Here is a 25,126-nt window from a genome sequence, read left to right on the forward strand (position 1 = left end):
AATCTCTCAAGCAGTAGGAATAATTCATCAAGTCAAGCACAAATGTGTGATGAAATGTGTGGTAAAATGGTCATCTCCCATCTGTCTGTTGTCATAAGTTAAATTAATCATTATCAATTAACGAAAAATATTTTGCAAGGTAGATATACATATAACCGTAAACTTTGACACGGTAGGATTTTTCTACACGTGGCATGGATTTTTCATCTCAATGTGCACGAAAGGCCCCAAAAGAGACAATTAGGCAAGTTAGTCTTCCATGTATTCACCTTAGGAATCATTAATTTCAGATGGCTCCATTTCCAAGTACAAGTAAGTAGCTCTAAGGCCAGCAGGAAAAGCAGAAATGGTTGGCTTGTTTATACAGTCAGGAATACTACAGGTTCCAATAAAGGAGAATATTTGTAGCTCAGGGTTGAAATGAGGGGTGCTCTCTGAGATTGCTTGCTTTCTTCCAGACGTAACATCATCAGTGCTGGTAAGCAGCACACCCCACTCCTTATACTAGACCCCTCATACTACCAATTAAATTGGTATTCAATTCAGCATTGCTATTTTTTATTCAGTGGTTTCAAACTTTCCGAAGCTGCTTATAAGAGGTTTGAAGATGGAGATAACAATTTTAATAAAACAATGGTTCAATCCTCTCAGCAGTATGTTTACAGCTAAACTATTGACTATAGAAACTGCAAAAAGAAAAAGAAAAAGAAAGCAAAAATTCAAAACTTTAGATTGGAGCTTAAAAAAAAAATCTTAAGTCTGCATTCTATACTTTATAGTGGCTGTGACAACATGGCGGTAAAGAAAATTTAGAACAAAGCCAGTGAGCCAAAGCCTTTATTTTAAATAAGACTTTTTTCCTTTTGCTATGGAATGACCCATTTGATTCTGAATTGCCTTGTTTATATTTATTAAATTTATATGCCATCCATCTCACTATTGTTTGACTCTGCAGCTTGCAACACCACATCATATGCTGAAGCCCAGAAAACTACCCAATAGCTAACAAATCTAGCTTGTTTTAGACACTATCTACATTAACTTACCGCAATTTTCTAACTGCTAAAAACTGATCTTCATCTTCTGAGATGCCAGAAATGAAAATCAAGCCTTTCAAAAGAGCTTTTATTCCTGAATTATAGGCTTTACCCTGATCTCCAATCTCTACTAAACTAAAAGCTCAAGCCAACAGACACAGGCTGGTACTACATGGCTATTTATCTCCGCAATGAACAGCAACCTACAGACGACTTCAACTTTCCAAGTTTGATTTTAATTTATACCATCCAGCAACTAAGACTTGTTAACAAACAATGGGGAATTAATTACTTCAGCATTACTGATTGCGTAAACAGGCAGTGAGTGAAAAAGAAAACTCTGCAAGAAGGGTAACTTGGTAGTCTCACATGTTATATGTGAAGTCTGTGTGTGGCCTTCAAATTGTACATAATGATGAAGAGTTAAAGGCAAAGGCCTGCCGAAATCAGATGTCCCTGGTTGCATTTGCCGAAGGACTAATCCAATGATTTTTTTCAGCTCTCCTGAACCCTGTACAGACAGTCCTTGACGTAGGCCACAATTGAGCCCCAAATTTCTGTTGCTGAGCAAGACAGTTGTTAAGTGAGTTTTGCCCCATCTTATGACTTTTCTTCCCACAGTTGTTAAGTAAATCACTGCAATTGTTAAGTTAGTAACATGGTTATTAAGTGAATCTGGCTTCCCCATTGACTTTGCTTGTCAGAAGGTCGCAAAAGGTGATCACATGATACCAGGACACTGCAATTCTCATAAAACATGCTAGTTGCCAAGCATCCAAATCTTGATCACATGACCATGGGGATGCTGCAATGGTTGTAAGTGTGAAAAATGGTCACAAGTCACTTTTTCATTGCTGCTGCATCTACAGTCACTAAACAAATTGTTATAAATCGAGGACTATCTGTAACTTCCAGAACTGTTGGACTATACTCCAATCTGTTTTTGGAAAGTAATGATTCAGAACTGCTATATGAGGTTCTTTTATCTAAAATAACACTCAGTTTAAAGTTATCTATGCTTATTTGTGTCTCACCCATCCCATAATGAATTCATAAGAGACAAAACCATGTTGTATAGGCTATTAGTCAAGACTGAATGTTGAAACACTTGTAGAACTGCCCTTCTACAAACTAGAGTCAATATGAAGTAGAAAGTCCACAACCTACAGGGCATTAGTTAGGATAGAAATATTAGTCATGTGGTGATTGGTATGGACTCCCAATCTTAACTTCTACACTGAAACTTGTTAGCCATTGCTGCAAAACACTAGAAGACAGAAACCAATTCATTTGAAAGAAAGAGTGGGCAAAATTAAGATTGAGGTGAAAACTGAAATAAGCAGCTTTGCCCCAAAAATACATGATCTGTAACTTTGGGTCCTTACTGTCCATCATGTGTACTATTATTTATGTAGTCCATTTATATGTGGTGCCATCATTTGAACAGCACTTGCCTTAAATATTCACAAAAGATAAACCGAAATTCCTTATAAATAAATGGTTCTGCATATTCCAAACTCATTCCCTGGGGATACATCAAGTTATAGTAATTTCTTACACTCTTGGTTTCTCCCAGTGCTAAATAAAAAACACAGGAGTTGGTTAGTAAAATCATGCAGTTTGGCAGGAGTTTCTTTAGATTCAGGGAACTTGGTGCCTTCAAAACTTTTGTGTGCCAACTCCTATTGGTCCCAGATATTATTGCTACCGGCCAAAATTGTGGGATGTGCAATCCAAAATATCTGGAGACATAGTGTTTCATACCTCATCCTACACTGATATGACTTGAACTATGTGTGCATATCTGATGAAAATGAGCTACACTGGCAAATTGTCTTTTCTCTGAATATAATCCTCTACAGAGGAGACCATGTCAATTATAGCTGCCTTGCCATTTGAAGCTTTAGAGTTGTTCTTTTATGATTTATTAAATTTATATGCTGCCTGTCTTCACTACTAAGTGACTTATATCACACCTATTTTGCTAGTATAATCTAGAATTCTAATTTAGAAGACACTGGAGGGAGATTTATGATTCCCCATAAATTGCTTGATGTAAGAAATATGCAGTTTTGGCACTTTCAGGAGCCATAGAAAATGCAAAAGAAGGATATTGAGGAAATACAACCATTTTTTTCCTAGCCACAAGTAGAAGCATTTTATCAGTACCTTATCTAAGGAGCTATCCAGAAGAGTGTGATGGAAATTATAAAAGACTGGACATGCAGGATGGAGACACGGTGACTTTGAACATGACAGTTGCATTATAATAGCCTTTGAGATTTGAGATAAACAAATAAGAAAGGAATTCTGTTTTGATTATTCAAATGCAAAAAGTAAAAATATGAAGGAGGATTATATTATGACAAGGGGTTAGAGTCATCTCCGTTATCTTTTGCATAACTTAGGCAATTTGTGTTGGAAAATCATAATTATAAATGAAAAAAAAGTGCAAAGACCCAATTACTTACTGGAGGTAGAGCCATATTTCACACTGCTGGAACGTGTCCTGCTGAAAGATTGCTTGGAAGCAGCTACCACTGATGCTGTTTTCTTAACAGCAGTTTTAGCTTCTGATACAAGCGGTTTTCGAGTAGAATAGTACGACTCTGCACTGCGCCCAGAAAAGGTTGGCTTTGAGGGGGCACTCTCAGAGTCACTTGGCACCGTGAAAGATCCTGCCCGTTTCCTTGGCATGGCAAGAATGTCAAGCCTTGAGAGTTTCTTGGCCTCTACGGGTTGCTTGGAAGATGCTGTGGTTCCTTCAGGATGTGCTGCTGTTTTCTCCGTGTCGGCACTCTCGTTGTCTGAGGTATCTCCCAAGCGGGCTCGGCGAAGTTTGGAGGCTCTAGTGGGCCTTGGGGTCGATAGACTATTTGACCTGGTAAGAACTTGTTGAATCTTTTGCACCGTTGTGGTTACCTTGCTGTGATCTTCTTTGGTTGACTGTGAGAAAGGCTTCTTTTTAGAAAGAGGCCTTGAGGGGGGTTGTTCCTGGTCAGAGGAGGCTATTTCACTTGGAGGCAAATACGGGAGGCTGCTACTTCTCTCATCATCTGTGTAATCCTGAGATCCACTTGTTCCTACGCTATGTTTCACTTGAAAACGCCTTGCATTTTCACCTTTGCTCCCAGTCTCCGGTGGAATTGATTTCCGTTTTTCTGAAAGCCTGTCACGTGCACTAGCTTGAATATTTTGCTCTTGGCCAGATGATGTGGATGATGGCCTCTCTTTCTGTAAAGGTGTCACCGGTTTTTGCTTTGGTGGGTGACTTGGCAGATTTTTACCACTTACCAAGCTGACAGTGCTGGCTGTGTCCACATCAGACTCTCCAGATAAAGAGTCTTCTAAGTGCCCAGAAGGATTTTCTGGAGCATCGAGCTGGTGAGTTTGACAAAGAATTTTGGCTTCCAAGGCTGCCAGGGCATTTTCAGTGTCTTTAAGAAGGAGATGGGTCTCAGGATTATAGTCCATACGATTTGCTCGTGTGACCTCAAGATCTTTAAGTAGAGGATGACTTGAGATATGCGGTAGCCTGTTTTGAGGAATGTTGCTGCTTGACTTCTCTTTGGTAAAACTCTCTTGTCTAACAAAAGATGAAATTTCTTTTGTGGCTACAGTTTGTTGTTCTGGTAGTCCCTGGTGTAATGACATAACCATTTTTCCATTTGAGTAAAGACATGTATTGTTCATTCCTTTGGCAGCTGTCTTTCCATACTTAAAAGGAGGTTCTTCTTTGTCTATTTCAGGAGGAAGAGGTATGCTTGAGGTCAGCTTTGAAGGAACCCCAATCTCTTCTGCTTCATCACCCATATAAAAAGATGTTGACAGTGGATCACTTAATGCTCTCAAGCCTGAAAGTCTTGGCACAGGACACTGAGAGCTTCTAGACTTTGCACTTTCAACCTTTATTCGATTCTTTTCAGACATTTTGGTGGCATCTTGGCTTTTCCTACCTTTTTCCAAGTTGATACCATCATCAGATTTGCTGGCATCACTAAGGCTATCTGGATCCAAATCTTCCTGAGTTAACAATCGACTGTCAGAATCCACATATATTTCTTCCCTGGAATCATTACTAAAGTTCCTTTGGGAAACTTCAGGAAAGGTTTCGTGACAAATTAAAATAGTTGGTGTTGGACTTTCCAATTTTTCACCTGGAGGGAGTTGAGGAAGAAGTCGTCTGGTCCGTGATGCCACTGAAATCTCAGATTCTCCCAATCTGGAACTGGAATCCTTTTCTGAGAAAGATAGGGAGACAGTCATTAAACTCAAAAATTAGGATATCTTGTTGTATGCAAAGATAGACAGCTTTGTGTCATCTTTGTCTTTCTTGTGTTCTTAGCTTTGTCCCTTTGTCCCACTCATCACACTCCATAGAGAAAAATACTACTGAAACTGCTTTTACCCTCCATGGAGTTTCTTGCCAAGATTTTAGAACTGATTTTCTAGAATTCTAAAATATTCCAGAAAGCATCATAAATAAATTCAATCACATTCCATGGGAGAAGAAAAGACATGAAAGAAGGGAATTGGCACAGAAAACTTGTTTCCATGTTTAGTGTTTCGATACATGGAGAACAACTAAACTCTGCTTTAAAATGTGTCATTTGAAGGCATTTCATCTCTCCCTTTTCCAGAATTTTTTTGACATGAGTAAATTATGGCAGCATGAACGGGCTATTTCATCAAACTCAAATTATAGGATACAATATTTTTAAGCTTAAGTTTTAAACTTCATCAAATGGATTCTGTCGGATTTCAAGCCAATGTCTAATACCATTGGTTATGGCATTTTTCTGAACAACTTGACGGAACTGAGACTTGAAGTCATTGCATTGCAACATCTCCAATCTTTCCTATTAGTTTGTGTCCAGATAGTATGAAGTGAGTGAATCCATAGATAATGGACCTATGAAGTCCCACAGGTTTCTGTCCTGTTTTTATGTAGTCTCATTGGGAAGGGTTCCTCTGGAGTGAAATGTTAATAGTGACATTCATCTCTACTATTTTATAAAATCTAACTCCAAATGACTGGTTGATACGCTTTAATATTGCCTAAATGAGATGGTGAGATGGCAGAGGTGAATAACCTGAGATTGTATCAAGAAAAGATGGAGATTTTGTTGTCAGTAGGGATCCCATATTATATTGGAATGCAACGATTCATGAATAAGTTACATTCTTCTGAAAAATCTGGTTCACAGTAGGGGCTAGCTCCTTCACTATATGCTGTCAAAGGATTGCCAAATGACAAGGAAAACTTGGCATTTAATTTAGTGTGACAGCTGTGTCCATTTCTGAATTATCTACATTCTATCTAAAATATTGCAATGTAGTATATGCTAATTCAGAGTCATTGACAAATAGACGGCCTATATATTTAAACTAATAAACCTTGAGTTGAAAAGTTTACATTGATACAAAGTACACCTGCAAAGTAGTTTACTTTAATCATATCACTTCAATACTGAAAGATTTACTAGCCAATTTGAATTCCAAAGCAGAAGCTACTCACATTTGGGCATGGGGGAAGTTCTTCAAGAATCACGAAGTTTGATATTGCTGCCTATATAAAGGAATTCTTAGCAGCAAAAATAACCAGTTTAGGAATTACAAGTTTGGAATATAAACCTAAATTTAAAACAATGGAAAATGGGTACAGAAACAAGGTGATTTTATACAATTAAAATCCTTTGAAATGTGAGAATGATATCAGTTGCTTTACGTACCTGTGCTAACCTGACAGAGGGAGCCCTGCTCGGCTTCCCCAGCTCCAGGGGCAGAACCTGAGCCTGTGTAGCTATCTGCAAGGCTTGCCCATCTTGAGACCCATTTTTGGCTGCTTTGGGCTGAAGATGACATCTGCAAAAGGCAAAAGTTGTGAGATGGTTAAAACAAGATCATCCGAAGTTTAGTGTGGCATTTTAAAATTCCATCATAGCTAGATATTCATAAGTAACTGCTATGCTGAAGCACAGAGATGGATTCAGATCTGAGTTTTGAAGGAAAGCGAGGGATCAATGGAAGCTTCAATGGAGAAAAGATTTTTTTCCTCTTCAATCCCCCTACAGCAGGGGTGTCAAACTTGCAGCCCATGGGCCGCATGCATCACATGCTGGCCACATCCGTCCCCCGTTTAGTGAAGGGGAAAAAATTGTGATATGTCACGTGACAACAACGTGACACCGCAAGTTTGACTTCCCTGTTCTACAGTTCCCAATGCTGTCCTTTCAGGTTTTTCTAGGTAGTCCAAAATTGCTACCCGCTTCTTCACCCAGGGCAATAAATATAAGTCAGAATCAAACTGATTACTGATAGTAATCAAAGTCTAAGGACAAATATGAGCTTGTATTACATGATACTTACAAAATGGTAAGAACTTTTTAAAGTCAACACAAACTCTACACTATCGTTTATTAATATCATATTTGTTTAAACATTAAAATCATATATTTCAAACCTAGGCTGGAAAACTCCCAATCAGTACATTTATATCAGCATCAAAGTAATATATTCTATGTGTAAAAAAAATCAGCCATAGATCAAAACCTTAGTTTTAAAATAATAGAAGATTGAAGTAATGTAAGGGGTGGATTTAGTTCATTAAGTTTTTTTTTTTTTCAAATTCTCTTGTACCTGTAATATTAACATTGGTTTGGTTATCTATTGATTTACACTGCTGTGAAATTTCTGGATATGTAGATATAAAAGAATGCAGATAAAAACATTAGTCTCTGTCCATAAACTCAAAAATAAGACCCACTGAGTTACTCCAAAGTAAATGGATATGGACCTGAAGTCTTAAATATTTTAAGGTGTTTCAAAATAGTAGGGATGTTAATTCTAATCCACACATTATACATACGATTATTCACTTTCTATAATAAATTGCACACTGCAGGTTATATTTCCAAATAGTTTCTCCTAGAATTTATAGCTGGCTATGTATTTACATTAGCATTTTTTTATTATTAAAAAAACCCTGTGCACCATATTGCAAAAAGTAAAACCCCACTTTAAACACATTCCCATCTGCACATTAGTCTAGGACATTTGTTTCTTTTTTGCAACTGAACTTTTCAAGCATCTCTAACTACAAATCCATTTTGTGCACCTTTTGAGGCAAAAAGATATTAATTATCTGGTTAATATTAATAAAACATCCTACTGTAAGTGACATGTACCGTATTTTTCGGTCTATAAGATGCTCCAGACCATAAGATGCACATTAGCTTTAGAGGAGGAAAACAAGAAAAAAAAATCTGCCTCTGCCTCCCAGCATCCATCCGGTATTCATCTGGCTAGCATCCTTGCAGCAAACAGCAAACAGCCTGGTCAGCTTCAGCACATTATCGTAGCCCCAGCATGTGCCTCATCAGGGCTCCGCTCCGTTGCGCCCACCACCAATCAGCTGAACGACAGCTGGATCCCGGCCTCCCGTAGCCCCGCCGATCAGTGGACTGGTCGACCAGAAACGCTGCCATTGCTGCCTCCTCCGTGTCTGCTGCCTCTGCTGGAAACGCTAGAGCCTTTGCTGCTGAGCAGCTGATTACTGCTGATCAGTTGTTCCAGGCGGCGGGAATTCCCCAGGGCGAGCAGCAGTGGCGGTGACAGGCAATGGCAAACGCTGCTGTCGCCGCACCAACCCCTCCCCCCACCGCAATATTCGCTCTATGACGCACAGACATTTCCACTCACTTTTGGAGTGGGGAGTGCATCTTATAGACTGAAAATTACAGTAGATTCAAACTTTTGATTACCATAAATTACATCAAAAGGAAACATTCTTTTAAAATTGCATTAATATTAATTGCAGTCCTTTTCACTTAAATATTCAAGCCAAGTGTGTAGATGAACAAGAAGTTAAATACTATGTATACATATCCACTGTACCTGTATATCTCCATGATGACCGCTTGCCACTTTGGATGCAATGACCTGCATCATCGTCACCTTTGGAGTTGAGCCATTTTCCCCAAGCAAATGATTGTGCCCTAATTCTTCTTTTTCACCTTTTATAACAGGCCTGAAGGTTGAAGAAATTCTGGAAAATTCAGGAGACTCCAAAACACCAAAAACCTGGTAACAAGAAAGACAAAGGAAGCTTAAACAAACCCCCCCTTAACATCCTCATAATGATTCATCTTCAATTCTGGGTTAACAGGTTAAGAGTCACTTTCTTACAGGTTTTTTTAATTTTTGCATGAAAAAGAATCAAGATCTGGGAGGCCAGAAGCAAGCAAATGAGGTTCAATTAGGCAGCTATCAGGTGTCAAGGATGTTACTCTTGCAATTATTAGTCTAGTATGGGATGAATCAGTGAAATGTGTCACCACGGAAAAACTGGGAAAGGCAAACTTTGCCTTCCTGATATTTTGAGCTTCCAGGTCCACCACTGTCAATCCACAGGCTGAGATGCTTGACAATATGATAGCGGTATTGTAATTTAAATTACTGGGGATGATCAGGGTACCTCTCCTTTCACATCTTTTTTTAACCATATTTTATCTATTTTTGCATAAGAAAGCATTAGTTTAGACTTTAGAACAAATAGGGATACAGCATTATCAATTATTATACATGTTTACCCGGCCTGTAATTATTAACCAGAATGCAGGTGTTCACAATCCCCCTATTCTTGCAGTTAATGCAAGGGCAGGTTTATCAACCCCAAAGAGGCAAAACTGTTATAGTAGTTCACAGGGTTCCTTGAACAAGCCGTAAGAATATATACACATACATAGCAGAGAACGTGTGCAATTCAAAGTTAGCCTGTTGTATTGTTAGCTATATTTCATAGTTGTAAATGTCATTCCCATACTAGATAACATGATCATGCAGGGATGATGAGGGGAAATGAAGTCTCTTGCTTGGCAATGGTTTGCATCTCAGGAAAGTTAGACACTTCCCTGAGTGGGAGAGCAGCTGTTGTAATTACAACCTCCTGTCCTTATTTGGTACAGTTCAAGGCAGCATGCAAAAATGATCCCACCTTCCCACAACAACTTTGGGGGTTGGACTAGGCTGAGAGAGTCACTGGCTGAAAGCCACTCAGCCAAAGAGAGGCCTAATACTCACGATCTCCCAGTTCCTACGTAGTTTTAACTACGTAGGAACTGGGTACTATAACTACTGTACCAAATTCTCTTCATAGTTGAATTCCCTGGAAAGCAGTTAATTGCATGGAAATGAAACAGGATCTAAGCCTATTTGTCTACTGATTGCAGCTTGGTTGAGTGCCCTGTTTCTAAGCACTCTCACATTTTTTTAAACCTGGCTTGTTCTAAATTTTGCATTATTTCCTAACTGAAGTGAGATTAGTGACATAGCATTGTATCTTTTGACAACCAGCAGAAAGCACCAGCAGGTAGCAGTCAAGATGCTTGAACAGTCACATTTGACTGGAAGGTTACAAGCTGCATAAGCCTAGCTAAGAAAAACAGAAATCCAGCTCTTTCGAATATTGCATGTAACACAACACAGCCCCAACATCCTCTCTCTTTGTACATGAAATGATTTTTTTAAATTTTGTGTAAAAGATGCAACCCCTGATCAACCTTATTTATTTATTTATTTACTTACTTATTGAATTTAGTTGCCACCCATTTCCCTGATAAGGCAAACTTATCACCTCCCCTGTTATACATGATAATTAAGACTTAGCTACTGCAACTTTTTGTTCGAGTGGAGGCATGACATTTTCAGTCAGGATTATCAGATCAGGATTCAGCCACAGGGTTTGTATGATCCCAACTCTTTGGCTCTTACATACACAAATCCTTTGGCCCTTTTCCATAAATGCCTTACTTAAAGGTGGCTTTTGCAATAGTTTTAGTTGCACCAGGTTAATCTGGGTTTTCATCAAAGAAGGGTTTGGCTGCTACCAAACCAAGCATGATAAAAAGAAAACTAGTTTAGAATTTGCCATATTTAATTCAGTGCAAGCGCAAGTAAACTCAGGAGCAAATGCAAAAGGAGGCCAAGGAAAGGCTATTAATCCTATTAATTTAGTTGGTCTGCAGCACTTTAGTGGATGTTGTTGTTAGTTGCGAGGTCATGTCTGATCCATCGCAACTCCATGGACAATGTTCCTCTAGGCTTTAATGGATGTACCAGGCCTTACTATTTTTACCCCAAAGTTTTGGTTAGCAAACTCCAAATGGCAAAAGTGCACTAGTTCCTTTTGTTTCTAAGAAATATGAGCTTACCTGATCAATCATTTTTCGAGCTTCTTCTACTTCTTTATCCTGTGATTCAGTTTCAATAGTGTAAGTGCCTGTTTCACTCAAACTATCTTCCTCTTCCTGTTTCCTAGCTTTGGCCAATTTAGGATCAGCAACTGGTGGAGGAATTGTTTCTGGTGCTGTTGGGACAAGTACTGTCCGTGAGCTTAGTGGTGTTGGCGCAGGAGGGGGCTTTTCAGTGTTGGGCTGAGTTGCTTGAGAATTTTCCCTTAAACATTCAGCAACAAAATCTTGAGATAATTTTGACTTCCTTCCAACACTTCCATGACTTTTTACAGATGTTCGTGATGTGGAGGATGAGGAAGGGCTGATCCGCTCATCTGCCTTTTCCCTCCTGAAGGAACCTGCTCTTGGAGTGGTGAATGCATTGCTTGGCCCTTTGGTCCCTGTTGCAGGCGGATGTTGGGAGGGCATAGAACTTACTGGTTTCTCAGCAGGCACTGTAATTTTGCGTTTTTCAACTTTTGTCTTCAGGGTGGGATCAACCTCATTTTGGGTAGAATGGCCACTGTGTGTGAAAGACTGAGATCTTTTCTTCCGGGGCATATCATTATCAAAGAACTCAATGACAAAGGCCTGCTGATTGTGGAGCATTTCCTGGGGATCACGTCGAATTTGGCGCTGAAGTTTGGCTTGCTCTACCAAATGTTCATTGCTAACTGTCTCTTTCTCTGGCTTAGGTGCTACTTGGTCCTCTGAGTCACTTTGGGTTCCATCTTCATGTCTGTTACCTAAAGAATTGGAACATAGATCAGATTGTTCTAGGATAAGGCATGCTTCCTTTCTATGTCAGTATATCAGTAATGTCTCCTTGCCCCTTCTTTTAGACAGCATTAGACAACCCAGGACATATTGGGTCCTCATTTCAGAGAAATTTCCTTACCTAAACAGATAAAAAGAATTACTATGGGCAGACAAAAAAATCAGTGGGAGTGAAAGCAACTTTCAACTGTCTTTAGGCTTCCCCACTGATTCTTCTTGTGAAAAGCACGCAGGGATGTTAGAAATGATGACATGACCACAGGTGACTGTGGTGGCATGGCAGTACTGAAGTGGCCACAACTTTATCAAAGTTCAGTCCAATGGGATTTGAGATGAATTATTTAAAGGTAAAGGTTCCCCTCGCACATATGTGCTAGTCGTTCCCGACTCTAGGAGTTGGAAACGGAGATGTGCTCATCTCCGTTTCAAAGCCGAAGAGCCAGCACTGTCTGAAGACGTCTCTGTGGTCATGTGGCTGGCATGACTAAATGCCAAAGGCACATTGAGCACTGTTACCTTCCCACCAAATGTGGTCCCTATTTTTCTACTTGCATTTTTTACGTGCTTTCGAACTGCTAGGTTGGCAGAAGCTGGGACAAGTAACGGGAGATCACCCCGTTACATGACACTAGGGATTCGAACTGCTGAACTGCCGACATTTTGATCGACAAGCTCATCATTTTAGCCACTGAGCCACCGCGTCCCTCCATATTATTTAAGGGAGTCCATTTGAGGTATATTGCTTCAAAAATTGTTGCCCTGTGATATACCATTTCACCCAATTGAAAGTTACAAACAGACAAAACAGGATATTTTTAATAGTGTATATATATTTGTCTATTAAGGATTACCAATTACATTTACACAGCACTAGGAATTTTAAACCATAGTTTTTTATTTAAAATATATACATTTTAGGTCTTAAGACTTTTTTTTTCTGTAACGATTTGAAATTGTAATCTGAAAAGCTCTTCCTTACAACAAACATATTACCTTAAAGAGAGCAGTCAAATGGTATGGAAGATATATTAAACCCAAGAACCACCTTGTTGACATTTTTTACTAGAAATTCTCTATAATGCAGGAATCCATAAAATGTGTAGTTTCCTATGTCTTCCTATTCAGATTATTTGTTAGGGGTCACCACAAATCCAATGATTGTTTCTTCAAATCATGTTCCAAAGCATGCTTGGAAACTTCATTTACAACGAAACAAGGCCTGCAGAGCTTCTCAGGCTAGCTCAACCCTTCTCAGAAGGGAAAAGAGGTTTGAACCTATTTTGTCTGGATTTCTACATGGTGCTCCTGCTCAATATCTTTTACTTCCAAAATTTCTCTGGCTCTGAATTTTATTGTTCTATTTTTTACATATAACCAACAAAGGATAGCGCATCAATGCCTTTAGTGAGAGGTTTTACCTTTCAGAGTCTTCACATGAACAGGGAGGTCACTTTTTGTACTATATACATCATCTCCGGGAGACTGCCTTCTTATGAGACTTGGATCATTATGCACCAGCCAGTCAGCCACTTTACTCTCCGCGGAGATAATTTCCACATGGCCAGCATCCTTGCTGAGGTTCCGTCTCTGCCTGAGGGAAAATTTAGTGACGTGGTCTTTTATCTTCATTTTACCTGGAGTGCAATCATCAAACTCAATGGTAAAAGAAGCATGGCTCTGCACAACAGGTAACACTGCCACATCGACATCTTTGGTGGGGATCTCATGGACTTGCACCTCTGGAGTTTTTACTGGCTGATGGAATTCTTTTGTTGGAATTTCAAAGTAGCTGGGTTCCCTACGGAATGCGTAGACAGACTCGCCTTGAGATTCTCTGTAGCCACTGATGTTACCATTGATTTCTTCTTCGTGTTGGACTAAGTCTTTTGTTCTGTCTATATAAGGAGGGAAACGGCTCTCAGTTAAGTTTAACACCCATGAAATGTCAGCAATTTCACAATTTAATAACTTAATAACATAACAAGTAATGCAGGTCAAACAACAAACCAATCCAAAACAAATATTAAAACGAATCACATCATGTCAAATTCCAACAAGCAGACGTAGAAAACTATCAGGAAAAACTACTTTTTTTTAAAAAAAAATGTTCCTTTGGGGCTCTTTTGAAAGACGGTAAAGAGAGATCCTTGCATACTCAGCTGATCCTGAGTTCCAGAAGCATGAAAAGGATGTAAGCCTTGTTCCTGCTATTCTACTCTTTCTCACAGATTGGCAGACAAGAGGGGGCCCCAGTGGATGAACAGATATATCGATATGGACTAAGGCAATCTATCTTGGTCCCTAAACACTTAAAGGTTAGAAAGTAAACAGCAAAGTTTATGGAGATTCTCAGTCATCCAGGTCATGGTTGTCCCAAAGGTGCTTTTTCAAGAGGCAACTGGATTTTCTTTTTCCTTGAAGACATTTTACTTCTCATCCAAGAAGCTTCTTCAGTTCACTGAGGAAGCTTCTTGGATGAGAAGCAAAACATCTTCAAAGAAAAACAAAGGAAGTCCAGTTGCCTCCTGAAAAAGCACCTTTGGGATAAACAGCAACCCTTTGAATTGGGATGGGAAATACGCTGGCAAGAATTGTAGCTGATGAATTATGTATATCACATGATCTGACTGCTCAGTATCTGTTACTACCTGGACAGCCATTTTTTGCTGCCTTGGGAAGTTTTCAAACACTCTTTAGAAAGCAAAATGTACTATAATTCATCTAGCCAAGACAGCACCAGTTAGAACTGCTAAGATTCACCTTGGAGCAGTGGCTGCCTTTGTGCCTACTCTTGCTCCTTTCAAACACCGTCTTCCCTTTGGAATACCCTTCCTTTCCATGCCTTACTTCTCCCACACCATCTTCATTTTCTGCTTAAAGACAAAGGTTTGGGGGGGGGTTTTTTTTTTTTTTTTTAGCATATAAAATGGCAGTGTTTTGCTGGTAGGAACTGCGTATATTTCTCTTATTTCTCTTCCCTTTTTAAATATGTAAATTTTAATCTGTTTTTAAATTATTGGGGTATTTTAATTTGTCTGGGCCAAAAAGTTTAATTTGATTTTATCGGGTTTTTAAATTTTGTGTATTTATGTATTTTATTGTTGGCTGTTCACCGCCCTGAGTCCTTCGGGAGTAGGGCGGTATACAAATCAAATAAATAAAATAAAATAAAATAAATAAAATAAAATAAAATAAATAAATAAAATAACATTTATTGAGGGTTAAGAGCAGCAGTGTGAGGGGACACATCACTCATATACCGTATTTTTCGGAGTATAAGATGCACCTTTTTCCCCCAAAAAAGAGGGTGAATATCTGGGTGCGTCTTATACTCCGAATGTAGCCCTGCCCAGCTTCTCAAACTGAGGTTTTAGAGGCTGAAAAAAGATTCAGAAACGAAGCTTCAGAAAAGAAACCCCCAAACACGTTCTTTGTGCTGAGATTCATCCTCAGAGTAGATCAGGATGTTATTCCAGATAAAGGACTACAAATTTATCAATGAAAACAGAGCTTCAGAAAAAAAGCCCCGAAACACAGCTTCAGAGGCTTTTTTTTTTTCTGAAGCTCTGTTTCAGAGGCTTTCAGAAGCAGAAAAAAAGTTTTTTCTGAAACAGAGTTTCAGAAGTTTCAGAAGCAGAAAAAAAAAAACAAAAAAAGGCAAGACACAGAGCTCACAACCAAGGAACCTGTTGCTAAAATTCACCTCTGGGAACAGCTGATTGGGGGTATTCCGGGAGGCCGATCCACCAATCAGCTTTTTTCTTATTTTCCTCCCAAAAAACTAAGGTGCATCTTTTATTCCAGTGTGTCTTATACTCTGAAAAATACGGTAAGCAGAGGTCAGGGCACTCCATGGGCCCATATTCTCATGTTGCTTCTCTGCAATCCTTCCTTCCTAATAAATGCACCTGTAGATCCTAATGCAAGACAGGTGTATCTTAATAAATAAGGGCAAGATAGAGATACTAAGTATGGAAGGGTTGGATCCTAAAGCTTATTTATGAAAAACATGACTTTGCTGCTAAATGGGAGCTAAGCTATACTGACCTGAATATTGTTCTTCGGGCCTTCTTTCACCTGTTGAATCCAGTTTATTGTTGGCATCATCCTCTCCCCACCATGATGGCCGGCCATAGAGTGGTGTGCGATAAGTAGTTGTCACCTCTGGGTACAAAAAATGTAGACAAGAAATAAACAGGGAGAAGTATGTGTTTTAATTAAGAACAAAATATCAACCTTAAAATAGTCAACCATTCACTTGTTATCTACCTGAAAACAATACATATTTTTTAAACAACTTCAAACTTCGGTTTCAAATAATTATTCGGACTACCTGGATAAATTTAACCACAATTGCATCCAGTGTATAAAAATATACAGGTAGTCCTCAACTTACAACAGTTTAGTGACTGTTCAAAGTTACAATGGCACTGAAAAAAGTGACTTATGACCATTTTTCACACAACAACTGCAGCTTCCTCATGGTCACATGATCAAAATTCAGATTATTGGCAATTGGTTCATATTTATGATAGTTGCAGTGTCCCAGGGTCATTTGACCCTTTGCAACCTTCTGATCAACAAAGTCAATAGGGAAGCCAGATTCACTTAACAATCGTTTTACTAACTTAACACTTGCAATGATTCATTTAACAACTGTGGCAATAAAGGTTGTCAAATGGAGCAAACGTCACTTAACATCTCATTTAACAACATAAATTTTGGGCTCAATTGTAAATCGAAGATTATCTGCACTTAAGAAAGAGAATTTACAGAAAGGCAGCAGTGGCACAATCTGAAGGTTCATTTATTTATTCTTCACATTCCTCAAAGGTGCAAGGTTGGCTTGTAATCAATACTGGCATAATTAAAAATGAATCAATGTAACACCTGCATCAGGCCTCAATGCAAGTTACAATAAAAGATAATAAGATCATCATCATCATCATCATCATCATCATCATCATTATTATTATTGGGACATGGTGGCTCAGTGGCTAAGACGCTGAGCTTGTCAATCGAAAGGTCAGCAGTTCAGCGGTTCGAATCCCTAGTGCCGCGTAACGGGGTGAGCTCCCATTACATGTCCCAGCTTCTGCCAATCTAGTAGTTCGAAAGCACCTAAAAAATGCAAGTAGAAAAATAGGGACCACCTTTGGTAGGAAGATAGCAGCGTTCCATGCGCCTTTGGCGTTTAGTCATGCCTGCCAAATGACCACAGAGATATCTTCGGACAGTGCTGGCTCTTCGGCTTTGAAACGGAGATGAGCACCGCCCCTTAGAGTCGGGAACAACTAGCATGTATGTGCGAGAGGAACCTTTACCTTTTAAGATCCTTTAATTTGTCCAGTGGTTAGAACGAAAACAGATCTGTGATCCATGATTTAAATGAAAATTTGCCATCTTTTTCCTAAGAATCTGCATGACATTCCCATGAATTGGCAAGTAGGCAGCTTTAATATTGGCAATAGTCTTACAGTCATCACAATATGTGTTTCTCCTCTATATTATTGGCTACTGCTGACAGGAAAATACATAAAGTCATATTGTCAAGGCTCTGTTGATTCTACAAACTTCTTTGGAATTAGAAGAAAAACAGTCCAGGTCTACCATGTGCTTAGCATAACCTCAAATTTGACCATAAATATTTATCCAATAGTCTGTCCAATTCCACAACTAAAAAAACATGATTCCAGCTCTATCAGGATGGAAATAATTTTAAAAAATGGAAAAGCAAAACAAATTGGAGCATGTTGCCATTTCTGTATCTTATTATGCATTTGTTTTTTATAGCACACCCCAGTCCAAGGATTCTAAGAAGGATACAACAGAGTAAAACTGTAAATATAATAACAACAGATCAAACAAAAGATTCATATTATACTTTTTCTTTATTCTTTGTTAAATAAATCCAAGTTTGGCTGGTTAATCCCAATTCAGGATTCTGTCATCAAAAACCATGACCTACAGCCAAGAGCATTTGCCAGGAAAAGTATGGTTAAAAACATGAACTGCAAAGAACACTTTTACATCTTGGGACGAGTCAAACATGAAGAGAATTCTTCTTCTGGAGACATTTACCCCAAATTAGCTTTCATAGATAAATATGTAATTCTGTTAACATTTAAGAAAAGCCCAATTAAGCAATACCTTTTCCTCTTTAAAATCATTTTTAACTCTATTATCACTATTTCTTTGCAGTAGTATGAAGTTAAGATGATGTGGCTTTTGACAGCAGAGCACCAACAGAGAAATAAGCAGTTCCTACCCTCCAATTTCCATCATGCCCCCTCACATGATTTTGGCACTGCAGCGTTTCAGACCCCTCTTTCTAATGCAGAATTTAGATTAGTGGCATTCTGGATGGACAACTAGAAGACAACAAGACAAACTGTCTGTCAATTGACGATTATTTGCTCGGAAGGGTGCGCATGTATAGAGAACAAGGATAAAGTAATTTGGGTGGCATAGGTCATTCCAGAGACCTAGGGGTGTAATGGAGAACATACAAGCCAGTTTGCCTTCTGTTAACTGGGTGCTTTAATCACAGTCACAATGGCAGTCTTTCTATAAGAAATCTGCAATATGTTTTCAGAATTCAAATGTATTTGCCAACTCTTATGTTCCAGTTATTTTCCGTCCATAACATAGACAGAGGTAAACTTGTAAGCATTCTTCACCAGGCACAGAGTCTAGCTATGCTTAGGTTGTTACGTCATATGCCTTGGGACTATTAATTTTCACTGCAACTTAAACAAATAGTAAATAAACTGCTCTGTCATTTTAACTGTATTAGAGCTGGTTTCTTTGAATATAGCTCATTAATTATCCCCTTCCCTCCACCACCACAATTTTTATGCCAATCTATCCAGATGGCACTAATCCCTCAAGCACATTTCTTGCCTCATCAATTCAAGCAGAAAGCTTAAGGAATGCAGAGTAGGGAATAGATCTATTTAAAGATAGGATCAAGGTCAATCGGGCACTTGCCTACTGAACTACAAGTAATCCTCACTTAATGTCCATTCAATTGGTGTCAGTTCAAATTTACAATGGCATTGAATGATTCTCGGCGCAGTATGGAGTGGCAGGGAAAGCTGGTGGCAGTGGGTAGGTGGGTGGTCAAATGGGTAGAGATGGTGGGAGTTAGGTGGATGCTGAAATGTAGGCAATTCTACTTCCTTCCAACAATGGGTTGGGTCTGGATTGGAAATGAGTCCTCGTCTAATGACTGAATGGGATTTGCTCAACAACAGCAACTGGTAATACTGGAACTGCCATCACTAAACCAAACTGTCATCTGATATTTCACTTAACAACCACATTGCTCAGTGATGGAGTTTTGTCCCAATTAGGGTTGTAAACTGAGGACTATAAGCATTTTTGTCAGTGTGATAAAGTGAAAGCAACCAATAGGCATGTGACCTCTTTACAGATTGACCCTTGCAGCTGTCATCTATTAAAAACACTGGGGTGGTAGGGTCAGCATGGAATTAAACAAATTAAAATCAACAAAAATGGAAGCATAGGTTCTTAGAGAAATGTATTTAATCCACATTTGTTACTCAGTTTGAAGCACCAGCAATATGCTAAAGAAGTTCTTAAATAGTGTGTATGCAATCCGAGGAGGAGAGGGAAGGGAGGGAAGGGGAGAGAGGCAGAGGGAGAGGAAGTGGGAGGGAGGGAGGGAAAGAGAGAGAGAGAGAGAGAGAGAGAGAGAGAGGGAGGGAGGGAGAGGGAGAGGGAGAGGGAGGGAAATACACACAAATGTGCACACCTACACACCCCAAGAATTACCCAGTTGACTACTATGTAAAACAAAATGCTGAACTAAAGTGAACCTTGGCTATTCTTATGGTCTTACACTAAATAACCACAAACTTCATTATTCATGGTCAATCTTTATATAACCAAAGCATTACTGACAATTAAATAGCGGTATCGGCAAGCGTGATAGAACCAAAATAATGTTATTCTTGAAAATGAGGTCCCCAGATCTGATAAATGGTTCCATTTTTAAAATGTAACTTATGCTGAAGAGAAAAAGAATGTGAAGGTGTGAACTTTTCCAGGAGGAAATAGTGTTAGCAAACCTAGGATAAAGGCAGAAAGTCCTCAACTGAAACAGATGATCAGGGAGGCAAATTATTTCCTGATTCAGTGGTAGATTTTGCTTACAGAGAATTTAAAAGAAGAGAAAAAGATGGAAAGGAGTCTTGTATTGAGACTAAATGGCAGTCTGAAAGAAAGCCTGCTTTGTCTCTCAGAGATGGCGACAATAATTATCCAAAACTATTTTGTTCATATCCATAGCCTGGAGAGGGGTAGACTCCCCTGGTACATTTCTAACTGTCTAACTAAAATTGTCTCTCTTCTCAGGGCTATGGTTTCAGTACACATTAATGAACAAATATATGAAGTCCCCTTATGTCGAGTCACATCTCTACTTCATCAAACCGAATACTATTTGAGTTACTAGCAGCTGTTTTAAGGCAGACATATTTCTTAACCCTGCTATCTGAGGTTATTACAAAGTAGAAATACCAAGAACTGAGAACCAGTAGCATATTACCTCTGTTTTACAAGGGCGATGTAAATCATGTCATAAAAAGTGAAACGTGAAATAGATGTCCTTCCATTCTTTCACAAAGCATATAGAATGCCCAAACTAGAGAGGACCAACCTATCAAGAATGCTGAGCATTTTAGACAGATAAACATTTTTTTAAGGAAAGGCAAGTCCAAAAAAAACATATGGGAACAAAGCCACAGCAATCTGTACAGCTGCTGGCAAAAAAGAAGCCAACTTGTAGGCATTTTTATCCTACTTCTGTTAAACCAGTGGTTCAGTCACTATTTTGCATGAAATGGTTGTTGATTCTAGATGTCGTCAATAAACTTCAATTAAAATATCTTGGAGATATATAGTATAGCAATTACAAATTGCTTCATTTAAGAAGACTCTGGAAAGTTCTGGAAAGTTTCCCTCTGGAAAGCAGAGGGAATTGCCTATATTTACATCATCTGGAGACCTTGCACTTGGTTTTGCTGCTGAAGGAGGAAATCATCAGTAAATGCGATAATGGCAGGGATCAAAAAGAAAGAACAAAGAACAAAAAAAAATCTAGCAAGCAACTGAAATTAAAGGACGGAGAGTGGGAAGCATGTTAATTTAGGAAGCCTTAAAGACAGCAACACTCATCCATATCTACTAAAAAGTCAGTGACAAGGAACTGGAAGATTAGAAAGAGCAGTCTGCCAACTCTCTCCAGAGAATGCAGTTGTGCTAAAAATACTGTCTAATCAAATGTAAGGAAGAAGAGCTATAATATGATTTTTAAAAAACTCCCAGAGGCAGCTTTCAATTGATATCTCATCCATATTTGTTTACTCCAATACAGTATATCAGCCTGATTTTACTGAATTAAAAATCCAAATGCACATGTTTTCAGTTTAATCCACCTAACGTAAGAGGAAAGTTTTTATGTACAGCCATAGAGGGCCAGCATCACAGGTGGGTTTCAGCAGGTTCTGACCAGTTCTGGAGAACTGGTAGTGGAAATTTTGTGTAGTTCGGAGAACCGGTAATAAAAATTCTGACTGGCCCCGCCCCCATCTATTCTCTGCCTCCCAAGTCCCAGCTGATCCGGAGGGAATGGGGATTTTGCAGTAACCTTCCCCTGGAGTGGGGTCGGAATGGAGATTTTACAGTATCCTTTCCCTGCCATGCCCACCAAGCCATGCCATGCCCATCAAGCCACACCCACAGAACCGGTAGTAAAAAATTTGAAACCCACCACTGGCCAGCATCTAGGATAGGAAGAAACATCCTTTGTATCTGAAGGTCATTATAATTTGGAATGAAACTTTTTTTAAAAAAAATCTGTATTTGTATTGAACATACAGTAGCAGAGTAATTAATCCTACCATGCTTGTCAGTGCCAACTCCTAGTTCCTATTTCTGCATGCATAGTTTTGTATTAGAGAAATCTTGAATGCTCATCTTTTTTAACCCATTATTCATACCATAGAACTAAATACTTTAAAACCTTTAGTTACAAAACAGCCACTCACACATAAAAAGCATCCATGCAATCTTAAGCAACTGCCAAAGAAAAAAAATGTAATATTAACTATACTGCAGAAATCAGACTTGCAATACAGCTTCTTCCACCAAATTGTTACTTCCTTCAGGCTGAGAATATGAGCTTTAACCACCTTCTACTGCAGTGGTTCTTAAACTGAGGGTAATTCAGGCATATTCTGGGGGTAATGGAGCAATTTGTAATTGCTTGTTTGTGAGTTGGGGATCCACTTTGGGACTGCCACTGTCAAGATACTTGTGAAAAACAACTGTCTGAAGGATTTTTGGGGGTAGGGGTGGGGTAGTAATTACATTTGAGGCAGAGTCAAACAGATTAAGGATCACTGTTCCAGAGAGCAATGCAGCATGTTACCTGCTGCAATTACTAGGTCCATCACAGATAGAGCATATACATATGGGAGAATTGTTTAACCAGAGCATAAAAATAATAAGGAAGCAGATCTATAAACAACCATGTATATGCACACACGCACACCAATTTAAATACATAGAGGACAAGATATATGAGGTAGTCATTTTTCCCCCCTTCTATCATTATCCAGAAGGAGAGGACATATTTCCATGAGTTTTTTGAGCATCTGTGATTTGCATGGCACTGGCAGTTTTTCTGGGTTTTCCTTTAAGTAGCTTTATTGTCTCCAGTCATCAATTATGTTTTTAGAGCTTAGAAATTCTTGGACCATCAGTGAGAATCACCCTCTTAAACATCTGTAGGAAGTTAGCACCCACCCCTCTCCTAGTAGAATGAAATATTCTAGGAAATATTAAAAAGACAGAATATTATACCTCCCTGGATGAGATATGGAGAAACATCCAGGGAAGTATAATATTCTGCCTTTTTAGTATTTCCTAGAATATTTCATTCTTCTAGGAGAGGGGTGGGTGCTAACTTCATACGCATCTCTTTCTTCGTGTTTTTGTCTTTAAGAGCATGAGAGTTCCCTTTTTTTGGAAATTAAGACAAATATTATGCTTATATTTATTTTTTTAGAAATACTTTATATATTGCCCCAATTGACAAGATTCCAGGTACTATAGTAAGAACAAACCAAGAACAGAATTATCTCAAACAAAATTTTTAAAAAGCTTCTTTTTTACATTGTCTTCCCATCCCCCTCAATTTTAAAGACCTTAATTTAGTTCCAAAGCATTTAATCCAAATTAAATATTTACTTACATGATTTACTTAAATGAATCATGCCATAATAACAGCTCCTGGCACAAATTTGCTAGTCAAGGTTTAACCAAAGTTTCAGAATAGTAAAGTCTACAAATGAGTAGATCTCCTTTTCATTTAGAGACATTCATAATTGTATTTTCTTTTCACATTTTTTTTTCTTTTGGGGTTGCTTGTATGAGATCATACTTCTACACAGCATAACAGTCAGTCTTGAGATCCATTCATTATTGTTCATTCTCTGAATTTTGGGTCTCTGCATTGCTACTTGTATAGTAATATATACTTAGACGGGCCACTTTTCAGCCACTGATCTATTCTTGGAAAACAGTTAACTGATTACACCCAAGAGGAGGTCAAAATACCTTTCTGGAAGCCACATAGGCATGGAAGACAGGGCTTGAAAATGCAAACACAACCAGATGAAATCACTTCCAAGAATTCCTAGGAACACAACTTATCATCTTCCGTTATATTGATTTATTTTGCCATGCTATTTATATTTTATTTCTGCAACAAACAAAAGCAATTTCTGAAGCCAAAAAGCAACACAAATCACATATTATCTGAGTTACAGAAATCATTAAAAAAAAATCAAACTGCAAAACTGCTTTGCTGTAACATCTTGTTTAAAAATGTTGTGAGAAGTTCGAAAATTTGAATATATTGCCAGTTATGATAGATCAAGGAAAAAAAGGAAGATGTTGGATTTGTTTTTGTTTTGCTTTTAAATTTCTTAAAGTATTGTTATGCTTTTATTGCTTCATGCATTTTTAGCTGATAAACTAAATATTAAAACTTTATGAGTTGGTTTATAATTGTTGGTACCAATGATAGACTGATGGTAAGACAATGAGGAAAATTAAAATAAAGTTGTTTTTATTGTTTCCCCAAAGTTGCAACAGGTGATTCAATTTGATTGTAATTTCCTATGGAAATACGCTCATCAGAAATTTTGCATTCTCTGCCCCATGAATCATCTAAACCAGTGTTTCTCAACCTTGTGAACTCTCAGAATGGTGAACTGAACCTTGTAAACTCCCAGAATTCCCCATCATGATTGGCTGAGGAATTCTGGTAGTTGAGATCCACCCATCTTAAAGTTGCCAAGTTTGAGAAACTCTAATCTAAACTGTTCATACATGACTTACAAGAGAAAGACAAGTTTGCCTAGCCTGCAGATTTTTTGGAACACCTATTCATTTGCCTACTAAAAAAAAAATTATAATAAGCACGTACACAGTCTTCAAGCAAGAGAAGAAAAACAGCAAGAAAAAAATGGAAAAGACAGATACAGGGAACTTATTTTAAACTCTAAAGGCATAAAATACTTTAAAAATATTAGACAAGAGCTAATCTAATAAATAAATACATACATAAATATTGAAGTTGCTTAAAATGGGGGGGGAACCCTCACATTTTAAATAAATCTCCTCCAAAATCCTTCTGATAGCTTTTAAATTTAATAATAGTTAGCTTTTAAGTTTATCAACTTTAAGTTTATTTTTTTTTTTTTTTTTTTTTTAATTTGATTTATATGCCGCCCTTCTCCGGAGACTCAGGGCGGCTTACAATGCTTTAAGCAATAGCCTTCATTCTTTTGTATAATTTATACAAAGTCAGCTTATTGCCCCCACAAACTGGGTCCTCATTTCACCTACCTTAGAAAGGATGGAAGGCTGAGTCAACCTTGAGCCTTGGAGAGATTCGAACCAGCAGAAATTGCAGGCAGCTGTGTTAATAACAGGGTGCACTAAACCCTTGTACTATCAAGGCTCTTGATTTATTTATTTATTTAT

At 38.4% G+C, this 25,126-nt stretch overlaps 1 protein-coding gene across 1 annotated transcript in view; it reads right to left on the reverse strand.

Annotated features, from left to right (window-relative positions):
* Positions 1-25,126, reverse strand: part of CEP170B (centrosomal protein 170B) — a 61,333-nt gene that overhangs the window by 13,459 nt on the left and 22,748 nt on the right. Inside the window, exons 6-11 of the mRNA XM_070931585.1 lie at positions 16,094-16,210; positions 13,465-13,941; positions 11,249-12,015; positions 8,934-9,119; positions 6,770-6,902; positions 3,509-5,278 (exon numbers count right to left, since the gene is read on the reverse strand). Coding sequence (XP_070787686.1) covers positions 3,509-5,278; positions 6,770-6,902; positions 8,934-9,119; positions 11,249-12,015; positions 13,465-13,941; positions 16,094-16,210 — 3,450 coding nt within the window. The remainder of the gene's footprint in view (positions 1-3,508; positions 5,279-6,769; positions 6,903-8,933; positions 9,120-11,248; positions 12,016-13,464; positions 13,942-16,093; positions 16,211-25,126) is intronic.

The sequence above is a fragment of the Pituophis catenifer genome, unplaced genomic scaffold (assembly GCF_029215685.1).
Source record: "Pituophis catenifer annectens isolate HBS135680 unplaced genomic scaffold, rPitCat1.0.hap2 SCAF_1, whole genome shotgun sequence".
NCBI lineage: Eukaryota > Metazoa > Chordata > Lepidosauria > Squamata > Colubridae > Pituophis > Pituophis catenifer.